Below are 23423 nucleotides of genomic sequence, written 5' to 3'. Positions count from 1 at the left end.
TCCTTTAGACGTTAGGCCAATCTAGAGTACTAATAAAAAAACTAAAACCCACCATTTATTCTGTAAGTCTTTTTCCTACTTTTAAATAGCTTTCTCTCAGGCTTTTTCAAACATATATTCAGATTAAACATACTTTGGATTATTTTTTTAACGAGAATCGCCGCCTGCAACGATGATTTTATGAACTTTTTGACCTAAAACAAGAACAAACAATTTAACTTCGTCTATATCAATGCTATACTCGTAATACTCTTCACAGGTGCATTTCTTCTTGCATAAAAGGATTTATGCTGTAGCGTTTGCCTTAGCAAATAGTCTGTGCCGAATTGCATGAAGATAATTTGTCCAATAAAGAAAATTTACAAACAAGAAACTGGCTTTGATCCGTTAGTTTGTATAACAGTTATAGGTTACAGTGGTCTGACAAAGACGTTTCCAACAAGTAAGCAGCTTCTTGAGGATAACACGATGTGCGCAACATTTCAAAGCGATATCTCAATAACTGAGGTACTAATACACTTATATACAAACAGACATTTAATGTGACATGGGGACCTGGATTTACACCTGACCAAAATATTCAGTGGCCATGGGAGCTTTCGAGGCTACCTATACAAATACCGTCTGACTTTAGTTCATGTTGTCCGACATGTATAGAATGTACAGAACAGGTAATCTTTCATTGCCCAAGGTTTTCAATTATATGGAAAAGCTGAAAATCACAATAGGAGGTGTGTAGTGTCACGTTGGAAAATTTGACTACACTTATGTGCGAAGCGGCAGCTCTAATTATGACAAGACTAAGACAATTGCAACAAATTAGGCGTCAGTCCGTACAATAGAAGATACTTAAATATCTTCTTCTCTCCCATAAAGTAATACCTTGTCCAGTGGTTCCGTGGGAGAGACATGAGATGGGAGTAGGTTAGATTTAGCGGATTAAAGTTCCCCACTCCGGCTTTTGATCCTTCCTTCTAATATAAAAAAAATACATTTAATGTTCTAACTGAATCAACTGACTAACCCGAACGCTTTGGCACTACAGCGCTTAGAATTAAAACATATTTTTAGACTTTTCTAACAATTGAATAACATTTTCAGGACCCTAAAGTATATTAGCCATAGTTTTTTTTTTTTTCTGAAAATCCGTAATTACTGATTTTAAATGCTTAAGATATCAGCTATATATAATTTTCAACTACTTTTCATTAGGATATACTAAAACTAATAAAAGTCAACAATGAGATGCATTTAAGCGGCTATAAATTTGAAGTGGCACAGCAACTAATTTGTCACATTAAAAATTAATCTCACAAAAAAACCAGCAACAAAAACCAAAATGAAAAGATAAACATGAAATCAGCCGCTTTATTTACCGAAATTAAATTTATTTGCGCCACAGCATTACACCGCTTTTGAACTTGCCAGCTTATGTGCTGCGTCAACGTTTCTGTGTGCAGCGCCACCCGTGCAGCGCCACCCGTGCCGGCTAAAAATACACACAGCTTACAGCAACCAAAAACCAAAGCCTACACCGACGCCCGCGTTAGGCGAGTGACTGCGACGCGTAGCATCTTCGTTAGGCAGTCGGCTGCGCGCAGCGCGTAAACAACAGGTGAAAGATAATCCGCGCGATTGTTTCGTGGCTTTGTGTGTTGCCGCAAAATGCCACAGCGAGCGCTGGCATGCGCTGTTTGCTCACTTTTAATGAGCCGGTGTTGCATTACCTAATGCATGTTTTTACCCACACCCTACCGCGCGGCATACCTTCGCGGCGGCAAGTGGTGCCCACTTTAAAGTTATCTCTCTGTTGACCGTGTTCATGTACAAACTTATTTTTTTTTCATTTAATTTTTAGTTTTTGTTTCTTTCTTCAACTAATATTTTTTTTGTGGCGCATTTAAGTTTTATCGCATAACATGTCGGCCAATGTAACTGTCATCGCAACAAAGCAGTTCATTCATTGCCACAGTTTCTTCACAGTGCAACTACGAAATAATTTGCTTGCTTTTGCCTTGTGACATGTCACCAATGTCATGCCAGTGTGTGGTAAATGTTTGCAGAAACAGTTATGGCCATAAAACGGCAACCCTGAAGACATGCTTGAATATATGCATTTAGCCTTTGTCGTTTTATTTAATTGACGTTGTAATAAATTATGCAATTTTAGTTGTTAATTGCACGTTTTAATTACTTATATGCAAAAATGTATAGTTACAATGTTTAGGTTAGGTTAGGTAGATTGTTTGTCTGACGACACACCTAGGCCTTTATGACGGCCGTTGTGATACCACCGTGGCTAATATGTGTATTTCCCTTCTAACTTGACTCCATCATCATAATAATCATTCACAAACTTTTAAATGACTGTTTCCACTACTCATTTAAATTCATTATAATCCCAATTTGAGACAAACATTTATGAGTAGGTTAGTTTTATTGAAGAAACCAAACTTCTGACAACGATTTTGTATAAGCAATTTTTAAGCAAAAACTCGATAGCCGACAACATAACTAACATTCCATGAATGATGTATTCAAATCTAATACGAATCAAAATCAAAAATATGAGCAGCCGATCTCGCTGCTCCCAACTGAAACGACTTTTAAATGAGCACAACAAGGCGATGGCTTAAACAAAGGTACATATATGTATTTCTCAGACCAGATCAAGCCAATCATAAGAAAAGGTACAAAGCTGTAAGCACTTTAAATGAAAATGCATCAAACAACTGAGCCTCAAGGCAAAATCATTCTATTCCTAGGGTAAAAGTGAAGTGAGTGTATTTTAAGTGAAGGTTAGGTTAAGTAAAAATTCGAATAGTTATCGAGAATGATTTCGCGAGTGCGTGCTTTATAACGTTCTCTGTTTTTGAAATTCCATTTGCTTTTTGCTTACAAATGTTTCGACGATATTTAATAATTAATCGTCTCAGGTACTAACATTGAATTTACTGGATAGTTTTAAAAACTATACTATGTTCCATCAACCGATATTTAGATTTTATGTAAATATAAAACAAAGACAATGGAACTCCCACAGTGGCTCTGTTTTAAATCTAAAAATTCTCATGTTAAAAAACTTATGTTTTAGCAAAATTCTCTTTTCTTATTCAACATAGTTCCCATGAATAATGATACACTGATTAAAGCCATCTTCAAACTTTTCAATACAATTTTTATAGTACGATTTGTCTCGTGCTTCGAAATAGGCCTCAGTTTCGGCGATCACCTGTTCTTTCGACGAAAATTTCTTCACAGCGAGTATTCTTTCGAGATCTGAGAACTGGAATTAGTCGCTGGGACCAAATCTGGAGAATACGGTGGATACGAGAGCGATGCGAACCAAAACTCATAGATTTTTGCCATTGTTTTCACTGACTTGTGACATAGTGTATTGTCTTGCTGAAACAGCACTTTCTTTTTCTTCAAATGCGTCCGTTTTTCCAACAGTGCTTCCAATCATCAACTGCTAATGAAATGAGCAAGCTTGTGTTTGATCAAAAGTCGCGGTGCAACTAGTTTGCACAGAGTTTTCTCATACCGAAATATTCGTTGACGTGTTCAAGGATAGATTCGATAAGTACTATAAATGAGGATTGCACTGCGACCTAGTGTCTATTGTGCCCTTTCCTAAGTCACAACGTCTCACATAGCTCCAGCAAATTGATAAATTCCGGCTATACTGCTAGGTGCTATTAAGGCGAAGTGATCCCTATTTGGAAACATGAATCCAAAGGCGTTTATCCTGCGCCTACTGACTGTTGTGCAGTCAATTAACAGGTGTTCTGAAGTTTCAGACTTCAAGTCACAGAACCGGCAACTCGCGCAAGAAGCTGGCTCATGCTATATAAGTGATTCTTGCGCTTACAGTGGCCAAGGTAGAAGGCAATAAGTAGCCGAAGTTTTTCTCTTGGAAGGTTGATTACATATTTGAAGGTTGTAACTACCGAATGCCTAGAAGTTGTTGCCAATGCTTCTCCCTACCCTTTGTTTCCTCCTTGTGAACCAGCTCTTTTATGGTGTGGGAACCAACCACACTGAAAGGTTCCGGTTCTACCATGTTGGTGGATGCTGCGAAGCGGGCAAGTTCATCAGCCAGTTCATTCCCCGGCTATACCTCTATGACCTAGCACCCAAATAAGGTGAACTTAGTTACGATCTGATAGACTATTCAGGAGTATATCCTGCACCAATAACGGATTAATCTCGTACGTAGATATCGCTTTGAGTGCCGGTTGACTATCGTTTAGTATAGTTATACGTTCATTGCGTTGTAGGTTTAACTCTACACACCGACTTATAGCAAAGAATTCTGCTTGGAATATGCTCGGAAAACAAGGCATTAGTGTGGTGAGTTTTGTGCGTGGCTCGAAAGCGGAATCGTTCCATTTGACCTTACTGCTGAGGGCAACTTTAAACTTCCTAATGAAGTTAACCCTTTTGGTAATGCTATTTCTTGGGAGAAGAGCCTGTGGTTTTTCGTTTCGCCACTTAGGTCCTTCATGCGTTGGGAAGATTTCATGGGTAAAAACCTCTAAACTTAGCATATCAATCCTTGATCTGCCATTGAATCGCAATCTTTCCAAAATATTTGATAATAAATAATAAATATACTATAATTTATATAAAATTTTTTGGGGTTCCTATATACTTAAATGTAAATATGCAAACTTTGGTTATCTTTGGCACTATTTTTAAATGGCACTCTTCATACTTCTGGTCCCCTACATTAAAAGAATAGCAACTTGAAACACTTATATTATTTCGAAAAAATCCAACATTTTAAAGTATCTAATTCTCCGCGTCACTCAGACAATCAAACTTGTAGCAATACTCAAATATATGTACAGCTCAAAATTTCATTGAAAATCTTTAACGGACCATTACCCACACTACAAGCTATAATTAACACTCTACACTAAGTAATGCTGATAATAACGGTGAAGCGGAAAATATTGCATTTGCAATAGCACTTTGTACGAAAAAATATAAATATATATTTTATGTAAATTATCGGTTAGATTTGGTAGCGTGTAACAAAAGAAATGCATATTAAATAGCGGCACGAAACGCACCCCACTGTGCGTAGCCTGGAAGGTATGCATACATACATACATACTATGAGATACAGCTGTAATTGCAAATGTAATGCAAAGGTAATGCAAACAAAGGTAATGCGAGCGTCTGTAGCTGTCTTGCGGCTACTAAGCGATGTGATGCGTTCAAATTTCATGCGGCGGCAAAAGTATTACAGTTACAAGGGGTAGCAATGCATTTTTGGGGAGGTGCAAGCGCATTTGCATATTCGGAGGGAACTGAATCGAAATAAATGCAAATAGAAATGTTATGCGGTTGCATGCTGTTCACTACTTGTGCACTAGTTATGCATATATTTATAATAATTTTTTTGCTATTTGGGAAAAGTGTTTATTAAAAAAATAATAATAAATGCTTTTGATTTAATTATAAGGTTTCTCTATGTGGTTTCTACACATTTATTATTATTACTTTTTTTTAAAGGTTTCTCTGTGTGGTTTCTACACATTTATTATTATTATTATTTTTTTATATATTTTTTATTTATTTTTATTTTTTTATTTATTTTTATTTTTTTGGTTTCTGAAACTTCAATTTATTTGTAAATTGTACTCACCAATTTTTCTTATGTTTTCAGTTATGTTTCAATACAAAACTTGTGAACATTAACGACTGTACGCGATAATAAATATGGATGCTGGCAGCGTGGTTAGCGAGCCGATTTCGGCGCATCATCGCGCATTTGCGAAACAAAAATCCGCTTCAATGGTGAGTAAATTAACTGTAAATGAAATGAGAAAGGCAAATATTATACATATAATTCAGTTTTCGGTTTAAAAACTGTTTTTAAGACATTTTGATTTTATTATGATTTAATGCATTTTAAAACGTCTATATGCGCATATAAATATTAGGGTGGGTAAAAAAAAATATTTTTTTCGTTAAAATAGATTCTTGGACACCTTTAAGAGGACCTCTCCAATTATGAGGTCTTAATTTTAACGGGAAGTTACTCCGATTCGGAGATTTTCGTTGAGTTGTCTAAGGAACTATTTTGTCAGAGCACCAAACGAAAAAGAATATTCGTGTTTTTTACTCACCTTAATATGTTTTAAAATATTTTGAAAGCCAAAAATGAAAATTAAAAGAAATAGCATCTTCATTTTCTATCTTTGATGTATAGTTATTGTCTTAAAGATTTTCTGCCTCAAAATGCACTGTAGTGCAAATATATCTCTCATATTAAAGACTATATCTATACATAAATTAAAGACTATATGAAATATATATTTTCAATTCGCTGGTGCATTTTTAAGGGCCTAAAATGTCTAACTACATATGTTTGGCTTACAGACCGGAACAATCTAAACTATGCTGACCTCTTCAAATTATTCGACAATTTTATTAATAAATTTATTTAAAAATTTTCGAATTCGAATTCTCCAAATTGTTTGAAAAATTTATTAATAAATTTTCGTTTTTAATAAATTTTCTAATAATCTTTATAATTGTTCCGACCAATTAGCCAAACTCAGTCTGAAAATTGATTACCTTAAAATCGAATAGTTTAAAATAAAAATTATTTTTTTTTAATTTCAAAATCTCCTCAGAAATCTTCAAGCAATCTTCTAAGCGCTTTAAGTTTTAATTTTATACAAAAAAGTATGTCATCTGTTTTTTTTTATTACATCTGCAAGTTTTCAAATTTTATTTGTACCTTTTAACTATCCCATTGGTTTCAGGAAGGAATCCTGAAAAAATTGTTTTTAAACCAAACAAAGAAACTTAAATGTCAAGACAGTTGCTTATAATATATCTTTTTTTTATTATTAACTGGAGAAATATGTATTATAACTCTTTGAAAGATAGCAAATTGGCTGCTGGAGTCTTCGGATAAATGTAAAAAAAAATATTTCGTCACAGATTTTAAGCAAGAAGTTCAGTCTGAAGGAATTTTATCGCCGACGTGATTTTAGCGAATATTTCTATAGAATATTTTCTTACCACTGGATCAACACTGCAGTTAAATTGAGTCTCAAAAGATTTCATCTCTTCCAAGATTGAGGAGAATATTCCTTTAAATTATTTTGTTTTACTCCTTGGTCAACACTGTAATCGTCACATCCCAAAAGCAATAGTCATTGCCAACATTCTGTCAAATCTATTTCCCTTTAGGGTGGGAATATTTTTGTATAGGCATTTGACATCACGAAATATACATTCTCGAAATGGCGTCGGGTTGGTAGGTTGGTGGCGCACGCAACAGTTATTGAACCTTTTAGTTATTTTATGAGGTTGTCAAACAGATATGAGGAGAATGCAATGAGTGCAAATCTACTTTTTTCGACAAATGTATTTTTGGGGAAAATAATACATATATTTATTTTATTTATATACTTCAATACTGAAATATTTTTTACGGTATTGGAAGCGTTTTTTTTTTATTTCATTGTAGCAGCTGTTTAGAGGAACCTTCCCAATTAAGGGACCGGACATTCCAGTTGCATGCCCTTAAACCGTAATCCGAGGTTCGAGGCTGTTTTTTCCAGCTTTTTATGTGGCGATGCCTAAAGCCGGCGCACAACCCTTCTCACTTTAGCTCGTCCTCAAACGGATGTTTTGATGTAAAATAATCGTTTCTGGCCACATATCATAGAACTTTCCTCACTTGCGTGAACTTCTAAACATGGCTCAAATGTCTGTATACGCCAATAGAGAAGAAGAAGAATATACTATAAGAAAATAGGGACTTCTACAAACAAAAAGTGCATTAACTTAAAAAAAAACCGACAAATTGATGAGAATTTTTATTCAAAAAGTAAAATCTTTTTCAATTCTAAGCTGAAATAAGGTCGCCTTCATAATATTTTAGATGGCAAAGAATACAGTGTGTTTGTGACAAGACAAGAAGCAAAAGAAGAAGCTAAGTGAAACCAAATTTCATGAAAAACTTTTATTTGTACAAGATAAAAATAAAAATCCCAAAAACTGTGATATTTGAATTTTTCGCATAAATTTTGAGGCTATGTAGAAAAAAGTATTGATACAAAAATTGAAGTTCTTTTCATTACCAACAATTTTGCATTATAACTTTTTTCCAAAGGACTTGAAAATTTGCCTGAAATCAGGTTAAACTGTTTCTGAGCCTAAAAATGTTAACCGCGCGCCTCAATTTCCGCTTCCCGAGCTCGGAGCACAAGTAAATTAATTTTCATTAGATTTTTGTTATTTTAGCTTTAGCTTTGGAATACAACAAATTATGGTTTCTTTGAATTTTTGGCATTTTTAAAGATGAATTTCATTTTCATTTCTGGGCTATGATTTTTTTTTTTATTAATATTAACTAATTAAATTCTATGACTTAATAGTCAATAGCAAATTTACATTTCCGTTTGAATAAACGAAAATTCGAGCTCTTATACAAAAACCAGCGAAAATCTCTTGAAAGCCGAATTAATATCAATAAATTTTCCCTGCCGCTGCGCTTTGGTCTGATTGCAAGGCCGTTAATTACTCTTAAAATTTTTTCGTTTCAAAGCGAATGAACTACATATAAATATGTATATTTACAAGTCTTCATTGTAAATATGTACATTGTACATATGTATATACTTGTGCTTATACATATATGCGCATAAATACGTTCAGTGTGCTATTGAAAATCGGCTTAAAAATCGTTTATTTACAACCATATATCAGTTATTTACTCAATAGCCGCATTGTTATTGCTTATATAATCAGCTGGCTTGGTAAAGAAAGTTTTATGATTTATGAAATTTGTTATTGATTTCGCTTTCGTTTCACATTTTCACATTGAAATTTAATAAGCAACTAATTTATGTGCGGTTTTCACGCATGCAACAGCAACATGCAACATTGAAATGTTCCAAACACCAAATGAAATTTGCGCGTTTCTTTTTTATAATAAATAAGTACAAATTTGAGTAAGTAATTGAAGTGATGAAAATGAAGATAATTTTATTATATTTATTTTAGATCGAAACAAGCGTTTCTAGTTGTTGGCATGTTGAACAGCAGTAATATTGTATTTTCTTATCTCCTTCTCCCATATTATAGCCAAAACTCTAGCAGCAAATTATTTGAGATTTTCCCAATCGAAAATAACTGCAAATATTTTCAACTAATATTTTTTTTTTCAAATAACTGTAAATGTTTGTAACAATCAATCGTTAATGAATGGCGTATTTATGTATGTGAGCAACAAACACTTTCCCTAAGTGACATGCAATAAGGCACAGTGGGATGGTAGTGGTAAAATGAATGCTTAAAAAATAATTACATATAAAATAAATAAGAAACAATTCATTATTAAGTATTGTCATTATTTTAAGAGCATATATATACATTTTTTATTAAAACAAAAATATTAAACTGTATAAAATACAATTTTTTTAAGTTAAAATTAACAAATAAGAATTAACTTCACTGTACGATAAATTATTTGTATATAATTTTTCTCTAATTAGTTAGTAAAGGCTCGAAGGTTTGAAGTTTAACGTTTAAATCGATTCAAAAATATCCCATAACGAGGTAAAGAGATTTTGCAAAAAATGTTATATTAATTCGGTCGTTACCTTAGCGATAGAAAATACTTCCAAACTTGACAAAAGTAAATAAAAGTTTGCAAAACAAATGTTTTTGGTGACCTTATAAAAAAGTTTTGTTATTTTAGTAAACAAATTTACACTTTAAAGTAGATTAAGAAAGGTTTAAAAATCTAGTTCCTTTGATCATTACCTGATAATTATATCAAGGCAGTAACCTCGTATCGCATATCGGCCAGAAGTGTCTTGGGAAGCAGTGCGGCAGTGGAAAGTGTTCCCAAAAGTAAGCAACTTCACTTCTACTGAGTGTCAGGCCACAAAAGCATCAGGGGCAATAAATAGTGGACGACATTGCCAAGAATGCTGTCATCCGAAAACGTGATTAACATTGGCAATCACATCTATTTTCTATACGACGGTCTTGACAGAAGAATGACAAGAAAATCATTCTATCATCAGATGGAACGAGCTAGCTGGTTGCAAAACTGCAAAAGACATGGGCAAAACGGTAGATCGGAAGTAAACAAAATTTCGATTGCACTCGATAGAAGAGACTGTAGAAACATAATGCGAATACTAACTGGTCAGTGTGTAGTGGCGACACACGCCCGCAGGATGAGGCTGACAGATCGAGAAGACAACAGGAAATGTTTAAAGTAGGCAACCAGGCAAGCAATGGACTATCTATTGTACACTTGTGCCGCCTTGACAACACTGCGCTGTAATTTGCCAGCGATCTGAGGTCATCGAAGAGGAAGGTGAGGGGCGTGGTTGAATTTTAAGGTGTCAAAAACCGGTTAACACGATTTCCGGCAAAACTACAAGTTCAATAGAAAAAGTGATATGACAAAATTGTTGTCAATGAAAAGATCTACAACTTTTGTACCAACGCTTTTTTTACATAATTTCAAAATTTATATGAAAAATTTCAATTATCCCAGTTTTCAGGTTTTTTTATTTTTATTTGATACGAATATAAATTCCTCACGAAATTTGGTGTTACACTCTTGGTTTCAAATAAATTATACAACGTGCTTTCTAAAGTAAACAGGACCTTTTGAATCTAGCGCCCATGGTGGCGCCATCTATATGTCGACTGGTGCCTTAGAATCTGCTATCTTTATCGATTGTCCAGTGAGAATTTCATGACATTTCATCGATTAGAAGTGAAGTTATTGCGTTTTAAGTGTCAGTATGTTTGTCTTATCGGTGCGAAAATGAACTTCGAACAAAGAACCAACATTAAATTTTGTTTTAAAATTGGATTTCAATTCAAAAAGACAATTGTTCTGTTTTTCTTTTTTAAACTCCTGTTTACATTGGAACACACCTTGTATTTTCTTTCTTTTAAAATATTAAGCAGGAGATACTCTTATTTCGACTTAAAATCGAATAAAACCTTAATTTTCAGTCAAAAATTCTCACCTCAAAATATCACATTTTTTTAAAGGTCCTCAGACTTTATGTTTGTTGAAATCTCTATATTTTTATGGTATAAAAAATATATACATACAACTTTATTCGAAAATGGAAAAAATACCCCCGCAATAGGTTTTAACCTGCTTTGAATTTCTTTAATTTCTTATCATTTTCAAAGGCTTCTACACTGATATGCAAAATACACGCAAACTTCAAAATTTCGAATATTCTCAAATATCTATACTTTCCGAAATTTTTAAAGGCGAACAATTTGAAGTTTCTGTTAAACTCTCTGCATTTATTTAAGCATAAAAAATTAAAAAATTTTACAATTTTTGCCAAAAATTATACCACTCAAACCCACTGTGGCACAACAAAACTTCGCATGACCAATCATTCGGATTTAAACTCCACCAATTATACGAATTCATTGAAGTGCGGCGCTACCGTTTTCGCTCACAATATTTACACATGTTTGCCAAATGAAAAATACAACAAAATAATTCCGTAAATTAAATAAATACACGCATATCTATTTTAATTATTTTCATTATTGCTGTATGTAAGAATGCCATTAATAGACGATTGCCGCTACTTCGCATGTTTTATTATGTTTTATGTTGCGTTCGCTTCACCGTACCGAAAGTTGTGCGTGAGCAGGTTAAACTCATTTAATTGTAATGCGGCACTTTTCTTACTTTTTTTTCATTTTCTACGCGCTTGTTATTGTTGTTAAAAAAATGTGCGAAATTTTGCTCGCATAACTATTATCTAACGGTACAAATAGCGCATACGTAACATTTTTTACAAATAATCGCAACTCTTTAATTAATACAAATATTTTTGTTATTGTATGTAATTTGCTGATAATAATACATGATATGTGAACAAAGTGTGTAAGATTACAAGTGTATTTTTTAATATTTTTTTTTTGGAAGTTGGAAAATTAATTTCACTTCTTTACACTTTGAGTGCGTCGTTGCCTGTACGTGCTTGCCCTCACTTGAACTTAGCAACTAAATTCGACGTAACTGTAAATGGTGATTTTTATAGACCACGCGATATTTGAACTTCAATTTTACTAAATGCTAAATAAACTTTACGATTTGCTGGCTTTTACAATTAAGCATTTTGACCTTTCGATAACAAAGTTGAACGCCTAAATGTATACTATACAAAAGTTAAGGTACTTTAGAGAGTATGATTACCGTTATTGAGGTATATATTTACAGTATTAGACACATTAAATGTATTATAATGACAAAACAGTATTTTTTGTTTTTTAGAAAATTTTGGTTTAATCGAAAAAAATATTTTTTCACCTTTAATCTCCGACCGCAAAAATTGTCAGTCTGTTATTTTCATCAGAACTTTATATGATTTCTCAAAAAAAGTATTAATTTGACTATAGAATATTTACTTTGTAATACAGTAAGGCGTAACGTGGGCTTTTGCAGCCGAAAAATGCCTATTTTCGCCAATTTTATTTTTATTTTATTCATATAACAAAAAAAGACAAATAATATAACAAAGGAATTAATTTCCTTTTGAACATATACAAAGAGCATCCTTTTAACAGTATTTTGTGAGCTTTTCATAAAGAATTTTTGGAAATTCAGCCATTGACAGCTGGTTTCCGGAGGCATCTAAAATTCGTCTAAAAATGAAAAACCAAATATCATCTGTTAATAGATTAGTATAGGACGCGACTAATCAAAGGATTACAAAAAATAAAATTAATTTTTGGCAAAGTCGCATACAAAACAGCATGATCTTAATTCTACTTTAACACCAAATTGCGTGAAAAAATTAGTTTTATCGAAAAAAAAAACTCCTTCGATCAATCACGAGGTCTTTAGTGAAACTGTGAAAAATTTCAATATGATCGTTTCACTAGTTTCCGAGAAATCGTGGCCACCGACTTTGAACATGAACCTGACGGCCTGCTTTTCAAACGTTCTATTTCCTACTTTCAGAAAATATTCGAAATATACATATCATAGTATTTAAAGACAATTAAATTTGAAATTGAAATTTCAAAACCCACGTAACCTTACCTTAATCAGTACAAATCTTTATTTGTGGCACCTCTTAACTTTTAAGGAGTCATAGTAGTATAACCCATGAAGAAGTATAGTAGGCGATTTTCGTGAATTTTTTTAAAAGAAAGTACTCATTCGAATGTTTCGAAGTTCTTTGCACATAGTATTAAAATTAACAAAATGGCGTATTTCAGAAAAAAATGTTGCTTTTTATGTAAAAAAGTGGTCGTTTTTTAATGATGCCAAATTGACAATTTCCAACCAAGCAAAAAGATAGTACGTCATTGTATAGTAAATATATTCAAGAATACTCAGTTCCAATTTGAAGTCGATCGGGCAATTTCTTGTTGAGTTATGACGTCAGCAATTTTGAAACACGCGTTTAAAGCTTCAACTAATCGATTTAGACTTGCAAGCGGTCGCTCTTTAGAACGCTGTCAGTCAAAAAATATTCAAGAAACGACCTTACCGATTTCATATGATATTTATGAATATATAAAATATCGAAAAAATCGATTTTTATAATGTCACACTGGTGACAGTGTAAAGATGTGTAAAATCAAATAATGAACACGCTTACTCACCATATAGTGGTTATGTTAAAAACTATTAGCTTTCAATTTCACAAACGAGATGTTAAGTAAGTGTTTCGTAGGAGCCGATATAAAAATTAGACAATGGGTGTGGCACTGACCACAGTCAGTTGAAACATTATGTCTCAGCAAGTTCTTAAACAATTTACACCAAATCCTGTGCTACATTTTAGTACATTGACAATGGTATCTTACAGCTTGAAATCCCTCATACAAGTATATCTCAAATTTATATTCCAAATGACTCTTTTACTTTACAGTATATATGTAAATCTAGAGTCAATATTGTTAACGACATAAGAACGCAAAGCTTATTTAAGATATGCAATCTAACTACATATACGTCTAAAAATAAGATTATAACACTTCAAGTCACCAGATATCGAATATGTCGACCTCAATGCCTATGGCTGATTATTTACCGATAACTTCTTAAAAAAACAAGTAAGGAAGGGCTAAGTTCGGGTGTCACCGAACATTTTATACTCTCGCATGATAAAGTGATAATCGAGATTTCATTATACGTCATTTACATATTTTTCAAATACCGTATTTTTGTAAAGTTTCATTCCGCTATCATCATTGGTTCCTAATGTATGTACTCGTATTATACAGAAAAGGCATCAGATGGAATTCAAAATATTGTTATATTGGAAGAAGGCGTGGTTGTGAACCGATTTCACCTATATTTTGTACATGTCATCAGGGTGTTAAGAAAATATTATATACCGAATTTCATTAAAATCAGTCGAGTAGTTCCTGAGATATGGTTTTCGGTCCATAAGTGGGCGAGGCCACGCCCATTTCCAATTTTTAAAAAACGCCTGGGTGCAGCTTCCTTCTGCAATTTCTTCCGCAAAATTTTGTGTTTCTGACGTTTTTGTTAGTCCGTTAACGCACTTTTAGTGATTTTCAACATAGCCTTTGTATGGGAGGTGGGCGTGGTTATTATCCGATTTCTTCCATTTTTGAACTGTATATGGAAATGCCTGAAGGAAACGACTCTATTGAGTTTGGTTGACATAGCTATAGTAGTTTCCGAGATACATATGTACAAAAAACTTAGGAGGGGGCGGGGCCACGCCCACTTTTCCAAAAAAATTGCGTCCAAATATTCCTCTCCCTAATGCGATCCTTTGTGCCAAATTTCATTTTAATATCTTTATTTATGGCTTAGTTATGACACTTTATAGGTTTTCGGTTTTCGCCATTTTGCGGGCGTGGCAGTGGGCCGATTTTGCCCATCTTCGAACTTAACCTTCTTATGGAGCCAAGAAATACGTGTTCATCATGATATCTCAATTTTTACTCAAGTTACAGCTTGCACGGACGGACAGACGGACGGACAGACAGACATCCGGATTTCAACTCTCCTCATCACCCTGATCACTTTGGTATATATAACCCTATATCTGACTCTTTTAGTTATAGGACTTACAAACAACCGTTATGTGAACAAAACTATAATACTCTCCTTAGCAACTTTGTTGCGAGAGTATAAAAATGTCAAAAAGCAGAATCAGACTTTTTGGTTGACTTTTTTCTCATTGATCCATTATATTAAATTAAGCTATTTTAGTTAAGTTTATATCACATACATATAAGTATATCATCTAAGTTAAATAGCTTGATTTTAATGTATATGTTTCCTATACGAATGAAACTAAATGTGTCTACCAGCTATGTATAATAGGGCGATTCAAATTTTTTTTTTTCAATTGGTACTCGCAAAAATAGGTTCCTAGACACCTCTAAGAAAGCCTCTCCAAATATGAGTTTTTAATTGTAACGGGAAGGTCCTCCGCCTAACGGTTTTCTATTTTTTCTTATTATCGATAGAAAAATTTATATCTCGCTTCCAACTACTTGAAAAAATATCTTGTTCCTTAGATTTTGTAGGAAATTGAATGCTCTAAAATATGGTATCTTATGATTTTTTCGTAAACCCAACCGTTTGAAAGATATTAACGGTTGAAATTTGACTATTTTTGAAAAAATTCTTTATTTCTTATTAATTTTATAACTCAATGAAAAAAAATTATTATGAATGATGAAACACATAGTTTTGTAGGAAATTTTCTGCTCTATAAAAATGGTCTACTATGATATTTCGATTAAGTTAAGCGTTTACGAGATATTCATCGTCAAACATCAATGCATATTAAGGTGGATCAAAAAATAGTCAAATTTCAACCGTTAATATCTTTTAAACGGTTGGGTTTATGAAAAAATCATAAGAGACCATATTTTACAGCATTCAATTTTCTACAAAACCTAATTAACAAGGTATTTTTTCAAGTAGTTGGAAGCGAGATATAAATTTTTCTATCGATAATAAGAAAAAATAGAAAACCGTTAGGCGGAGGACCTTCCCGTTACAATTAAAAACTCATATTTGGAGAGGCTTTCTTAGAGATGTCTAGGAACCTATTTTTGCGAGTATCAATTGAAAAAAAAAAAATTTTTTTTTGAATCACCCTAATGTATAATATACATAAGTTAATAATAGAGGGAGAAAAAAATATTTTTTTATCAAGAAATATAGTTCTTCACTATTAAATCTACTCTTGTTCATGGTTTCTTCACAAATATGACATAGATATGGTGGTGGCTAACTATAAAAATCAAACACGCTTATATGCATTTCTTCTCTAGCAACAATTTTTCAAATTTTTGTAATATTTCTTACATTAACTATTATGAACCGTGAAATTGCCTGACCCCACAATTAGTACAGCCACAAAAATACCTGAAAAACAGGACACAATAAAAATTAAATTTACACAAAAGAGATTATATAAAAACTTAATTAGTTGCAGAACGAATTCGCTTTGTGAACTGTTCTTCCTTCTTTACTTTTTCTTTCTTATGAGAAAAGCAAATAATAATTGTTCGAAAGTGGAGTGTCGACTTTCTTTTTATTATCCTTTCAACAACAGCAAACCAGCTGTAGACGTGTCTTCCCAGAAAGTAAGAAGGATTGAACTTTATTTAGGAAACCAACAGAGTGGCTTAAGTAACATTTATATGAAAGACGCTGCAAACCAGTCATTAAGATTTGTTACAGGAAACAAGTTATTGTACAAATAAGAGAGTAGAATAAAGGAACGCAAAAATTTACATACTTGACTAACCGATTTATTTAAGGGTGTAAAGAAATTAAAGCTGCCTTTAAGTGCACCGTTGCTAAATTGTTTGATGGAAATGTTAGCATACGCTTGAGCAAGGGATGCATGAAAAATAGTTTAGAAAAATATCTAATTTTATAGTTGAACCACTTCGGAAAATAAACTTCAATTGAATTTTAGTGTCTATTAATTTTTTTTATATTCGAAATAGCTGAAAAAAGAGTTAAGTATTTAATATTATTATTATTCAGAATTGATTAACGTCAACGTCAATATTTCTAGGCCATGACATGCCTATTCTTGGCGGTTGACTGAGAGAGGGCAAAAGCACCTGACCACAAAACGGCTTGTGATAATAAAACCAATATACATGCATACATATATTTCGTATTAGTCGCATGTGTACTGATTGCTCGATAACTTGAGAACAACGTAACAATTATCAATAAGATAAGGTCTTTGCTGTTATTAATATTGCATCGTCATAAAACAATCTCTAAAAAATTAGTTTTTGAAAAGCTGCTGGGATATTTATTTTTAGTCAGAGGTCGCAGTGTCACACCGTAACAAGTCCCTTAACTACGTTTAATATTTACAAACTTAGTTTATAGCTGAAACCAGCAGGTAATTTGGCTATCAGAAGTTCTGCGTCATTTTGCTTTGCAACTATTATCAAGTAATTAACCCAGGTAAGATAATGTTTTCGTTATCACAGGAAGCAAAGAAAACAGAAACAAAACAAAACCCAAAATTAGAAACAAATAAATCAAAAACATGAAATAGAAACATAAAACGCATTAAACAAAAATATTTTTATAATTCACGCGCGTGTGATATAGTCCAAACTTTCTTGAACAATGACTCACTTTTGAGTATATGGTAAAGGGTGATCCTTTTCGAGGTTCGCTACTTTTTTAAAGACACACAGAAAATTCAAATTTAATGGGGACTGTTTATTATTATTCGAAAGAACATTCTTTGGCATTTATTTCTTGAAGATTATCTCTTATAAATGTTGACCGCGACTACGTCTTAGTCAGTCCATCCGTTGACCGGCAACTGGCGCATGACAGGCGGGGTGTTTTTCTTCAAGGCCTAAATCGAAGCGAGAATATCCGCATTGACTTTAGGTTTTACATATCCCGACAGAAAATAGTCTAACGGTGTGATATCGCACGCTCTTGGTGGCCAATCGACCGAACCAAAACGTGAAATTATTTGGTACCCGAAGTGTGCTCTCAATAAATCCAACACATTCTTTACAGAACAAGAATTTTCGTAATAAAGTTGAACGATCTAAAAACGTTATTCGGGCGTAAGTCTTTCAAATAAAAATCATGTCAATCAATGTCAATAACTACTGAACAAAAATTATATAACACCTTGACAGCACTCAAGAGCGATTTCTCAAAAATAGGTATTGAAAAAATTACCTCTACTTGGATCACCCATTATAAATGGTGCAGAAGAAATTTGTTATTATCTACATCATCAATTGATAACAACTCGCTATTTGGCTTTGAAAGGAACACTTCAATAAATTATCGATAATTTTGGTTATTTTTGTGTTGGAAAATACGTACAAATATTTTTAGTAGATTAACCTTTAAACTTTCGTAAACAAAATATAATTATTGCGCAAATCCTTTACTTTTAAATGTTTCTTTTGATTTTAAACTGTTAACAATGGTAACAGGTTTTCAAAATCGGCATAGCAAAGAAGCTTGAACACGAAAGGTATCCGGCTTTTCGACCGGCAATATGATTCATTAAATATTTATAAAATTTGGACTCTACAAAAAGCTTTTTCAAAAAAATTACGTCCAAATATGACCCCCCCCAATGCGATCCTTTGTGCCAAATTTCACTTTAATATCTTTATTTATGGCTTAGTTATGACACTTTATAGGTTTTCGGTTTCCGCCATTTTGTGGGCGTGGCAGTGGGCCGATTTTGCCCATCTTCGAACTTAACCTTCTTATGGAGCCAAGAAATACGTGTTAAGTTTCATCATGATATCTCAATTTTTTACTCAAGTTACAGCTTGCACGGACGGACAGATTTAGACATCCGGATTTCAACTCTACTCGTCACCCTGATCACTTTGGTATATATAACCCTATACCTGACTCTTTTAGTTTTAGGACTTACAAACAACCGTTATGTGAACAAAACTATAATACTCTCTTTAGCAACTTTGTTGCGAGAGTACAAAAACTAATAGGGTGGATTATTAGAGGATTTCCTGAGGATCACGGAGATATCACAAGTTGATCGATACGTATGTAAAACAAGAAGAGCCTTAGGTTTTGTAGTTTATCCTAAACATGCTTTTAAGGCTGCTGAACGTTGATAAGTACCAACAGGTTTTCGCATTCTCAAAGTGTTCTTTAAGATTAAAAAGACATCAGCAAGTGTCTTTCATAACCTTTTGTATCAAAACAGAACAAACAAAATTGATAAATTTTTTATCGGAATGATTTTTTTCAAATTCTTCAAACAAAACGGAATTTTGCTATTAATCTAGATCTTTGTGTTTTCTCATGTGCCTTTTATAAACTTGAAAAAAAACTTGTGACACGATTTTGTATACACGTTTTTTATCATCTTCAGATTAGTTTTTGTAAACTGAAAGTTTAAATGTCCCAGCAAAAAGCGCAATTGTATCATTATATAATATTTATTACCACTAAATATTTTTAAAAAAAAGTAACATATATGTACATGTATTATAAACAATAACTGGCCGACGATTTAACACTAAAACACACCACGATTATAAAGCCACGGCAATATGGCTTCGGCGTGTTTACGAAATCGTTCATTTCTGTACATGGACTTTTTAAACTCTTCAGCCTCAGGCGTATTACCCATTAAATTGCTAACATCAGCAGCTTCCGACGGATCGACAAGCACAATGGACATATGACCCATAAGCTCATATAGACCTGAAAAGCAAAAATGTTTTAAGTTTGGTATTATATTACGTGAAACTAACTTAAATCTCAATTGCTCACTCACCCCACGTGCCATACTTATAAAGCGCTATATGGATATCCTTCAAGGTTGGCAATTGCTTTGGATATTTTAGCAGTTTCAAGCACTCAATCAAATTGTCATGATAGTACTTAATAAAGTAATCGAAGTGTTTCAACTTCACATCAAGACTAATGGAAGATATAAGGAAACAGTACAAATCATTCACCGGTGAACCATAACGTTCGCACTGAAAATCGACGAAATATGTTTCCTTAATTTTACCGAAAGCATCATATTGAAACATAATGTTGTTGGCCCAGAAATCACCATGATTCAAAACATTAAATTCATTCGGATCAGCTTTCATTACTGAGCGGAAGTCATTGAAAAAGTTCCGACGATTTTTTTCCTAACAACAAGATAAGAATAATAAGTAGTTATATGCATAATTTATGTTTCATAAGTTGTGATATTTACCAAACTATCCATATACAACTCACTGCCTTCATATAAGGGCACACTGTCATAGAATACATTTGGCGCAGTTTTATCCATATTTTCCATTACATCAATGAGCCCTTCGCTGTACATGCCCACAGTCACAATTTCTGGATATTTGCCTTTGGTCTCAACACGCACTGCTGTGGCGGCATGCCATTGTGCCAACTTTTTCAATGTGGCCTTGGTGTGTTCAATGTCGAAACCCTGAAAGCGGTTGGCATTTTTGAAACCACGCGGACGTAAATCCTCCATAAGTATAACACCGAATTCGGATGGTGTATCTATATCATAATATTGTGGTGAGAACTTCACCTCAACACCCACTTCACCATACATTTGCTCCAACTCCGGTATCACATCACTGTACATGGTGCGTTCCGTATCAAATATATTATGACCGGCAAAGATTTTTTGCATGGATTCGATGGGTAGCTTAATCATATATGATACCTGCTTTGAATCACCATCTGGAGAAACCAAAAATATTTTTTTTCTTTTCAATTTTTTAACAAAGATTAATTTATTATTCACTTACACTTCAGTTCCACGTCAATATTCACTAAGCCCATGAGTGTGGCATAGTTTTCGCCAGCAGCTTGTGCCGGTCGCACTGTGAAATTTTTAACGCACTTAAAATTCGGTATGTTTTTCTGCAGCAGATCTACAAATAGTTCCGCTTTCAGCCACTCGGGGATTTGACGCGCGGGATTTGGCGCCTCATTGGCCTCTGTCTTACTCGCGTTCGGCGCGCTTTTAAGCTCATTTGTTTGTTGTTTACCATTCACAACAGCTGTCGTAGACATCTTTTTAGGTTATTTTTCTATGCTATTTTCACAAAGCAAACAAAAAATAATAACAAATTTTAACCGCCGCGATCGGCACTCTCTTTAGAACTATTCTAAAAACGCGTTGCGCTTGCATTTATATACGGCCGCTGCATCAATTGTTTATACTTATCTATGTATATATGAACATAGTGTGTGCATAGATTGAGAATGGGTGAAATTTTGGTAAAGCTTTATGAACTGATGTGCCGTTGCAGAGAACTTCTCTCAAGTGCAACAACTATTTATTGATTTATTCTTGTACCGAGCTTTAGGCATTATTGAAAAGGAAACAACGTACATAGTGTGCGTAATGGAGTGATAAGCAACCATAAAATTACTCCATAAAACACTTGTGGCACACTTACCGCACGAATTCGCACGAAAATGACCACTTGCGATTTCGACGGTATTAGCTTCAGATGGTAGGCAACCTCTAATTGCTTTTATAGCATTCTAAGGGACCTAACAATATCAGAAACATATAGACATATGTTTTTTATTTTTAAAATGTATGCGCAAACTCTTTAAATGCCTGGTAAGAGTATTATTCAGCTTTCAACTTAGTTCAAAGGCCCGTTTTAGGAAGTCTATTAGCTCAACGAACTGAACATGCAAGTCATTCCACGTAATCTTAGTGCATGTGTACCTACAATAGACGTTGAATGAGTAACGAAATATTCATAGCGGTCAGTTTATCTCCGTAATAAATCAATTTAAAAAAAGCTCTTCGAGAATATCAAACTTTCTGAATGACATCCATGCATACACCTATAAAGAGTTAAATCAACTACGAAACATCATCACACAATTTACGTTATTTAGGCTTCGGCTAAGCTCTTTTCGAATAGTTATACTCCGTAAGCGATCGGTTTGGATGTGTTGCGCACACATTGTATTCTTTAAAGCTCTCTTAGTCAAATTAAGTGAAAATTGTTGAGTGAAAAAAGCATAAACTTACAAAAGCAAGATGTCAGCGACAACAGAAGTGTGTACAAATGGTACTGCGGAAACCATTAAAACCGCAACGGAAACTACTAATAATGGTGCTGCAGCCAATGGTGCACCTAATGCTGAGAGTCAAGTCCCTGAATGGCTGAAAGAGAATCTATTTGTAGATCTGCTGCAAAAAAACGTACCAAGTTTTAAGAGCATTAAAAATTTCACTGCCACAGTGCCGGAAGGCGCTGGCGAAAATTACGCCACACTCTTAGTCTCGGTGAATTTAGACGCAGAGCTTGAAGGCAAGTAAAAATGAATTGCACTACTTGTGGGAGCATATAAAATTGCAAAAGTTTAGATGGAGAAACACAAAATTTCTCATATATGATCAAACTGCCCATCGCCTCGGTGCAGGAACTAATGGCGAATAGTCATAATATATTTGAAACGGAAAGTGTCATGTATAAAGACGTGATAACGGAAATGGAGCAAATGCATAGAGATGCGGGTGTTGACGTGAAATTCGGAAAAAATGTTACGACATAAAAACGCCATCCAAATATGGTGTTGTACTTTTTTTATTTACGTCCTTATGGCTTCCAAAATGTTAACCGTCTTGAGCGTTTCGACATGGAACACACCAAGGCCTCATTGAAAAAGTTGGCACAATGGCACGCCGCCTCAGCGGTGCGTGTTGAAACCAAAGGACAATATCCGAAAGTAGTTTCTGATGGGGTATATACGGAGGACATGTTAAAAATGATGGAAAAGATGAGTGAATCCACGACCGCATTGTATATGGCATGTGTGCGCACGTATGAGGGTCATGAAGAGTACTACGATAGTTTGGTATGTGCCGAGGCTTTAGTCTTATGTAAAGGAAGTGTGTCATTTTTTCGTTGTTCTATTTCGTTTTTATTTTAGAAACGAAACCGTGAGAACTTGCCGAAGAATTCCGTCCGCTGCTGAAAATCGATCCAAATGAGTTCAACGTTTTAAATCATGATGACTTTTGGGCCAACAATGTTATGTTCCAATATGATGACGCGGGCAAACTTAAGGAAACTTATTTCGTTGACTTTCAGTTGACGCGTTATGGTCCACCGATAAATGATCTGTATACTTTGCTGCTATCGTCAACGAACCTGGATGTGAAACTAAAGCATTTCGATTATTTTATTAAATAGTATCATGATAATTTGATTGAGTACTTGAAATTACTGAAATATCCCAAAAAATTACCCACCCTTAAAGAAATCCATATAGCCATGCTCAAATATGGCACTTTCGGTGAGTAGAAAGTGAAATATCAAATGAGCTTTATTTTCTTTATAATATTCTTTGTTTTTCTTTCACAGTTGTGAACACAGTTGTTGGTCACTTGTCCATC

The 23423-nt window shown here is 33.8% G+C and overlaps 2 protein-coding genes across 2 annotated transcripts in view; one reads left to right on the top strand and one right to left on the bottom strand.

Annotated features, from left to right (window-relative positions):
• The first annotated feature begins 5677 nt into the window (after positions 1-5677).
• Positions 5678-23423, top strand: part of LOC120772934 — a 46648-nt gene continuing 28902 nt past the window's right edge. Inside the window, exon 1 of the mRNA XM_040101833.1 lies at positions 5678-5808. Coding sequence (XP_039957767.1) covers positions 5731-5808 — 78 coding nt within the window. The 5' untranslated portion in view covers positions 5678-5730. The remainder of the gene's footprint in view (positions 5809-23423) is intronic.
• LOC120772937 lies at positions 19476-21143 on the bottom strand. The gene is made up of 4 exons (XM_040101841.1): positions 20803-21143; positions 20244-20734; positions 19809-20175; positions 19476-19735 (listed from the first exon to the last, which is right to left on the bottom strand). Exons 1-4 carry the CDS (start codon positions 21068-21070, stop codon positions 19548-19550), a joined length of 1314 nt encoding a protein of 437 aa, XP_039957775.1. The 5' UTR covers positions 21071-21143; the 3' UTR covers positions 19476-19547.

Source organism: Bactrocera tryoni, chromosome 3 (assembly GCF_016617805.1).
Source record: "Bactrocera tryoni isolate S06 chromosome 3, CSIRO_BtryS06_freeze2, whole genome shotgun sequence".
Lineage (NCBI taxonomy): Eukaryota > Metazoa > Arthropoda > Insecta > Diptera > Tephritidae > Bactrocera > Bactrocera tryoni.
The sequence above is the reverse complement of the archived record's forward strand: the minus strand, read 5'-3'. Positions and strand labels throughout refer to the sequence as shown.

Excerpts from the sequence above, each read along its gene's own strand:
- LOC120772937 (XM_040101841.1), bottom strand. The coding sequence starts at position 21,070 with ATGTCTACGACAGCTGTTGTGAATGGTAAACAACAAACAAATGAGCTT. Across the intron at positions 20,735-20,802 it reads TATTGACGTGGAACTGAAGT|ATGGTGATTCAAAGCAGGTA; the intron begins GTAAGTGAATAA and ends TGGTTTCTCCAG. Across the intron at positions 20,176-20,243 it reads AGTTGTATATGGATAGTTTG|GAAAAAAATCGTCGGAACTT; the intron begins GTAAATATCACA and ends TCTTGTTGTTAG.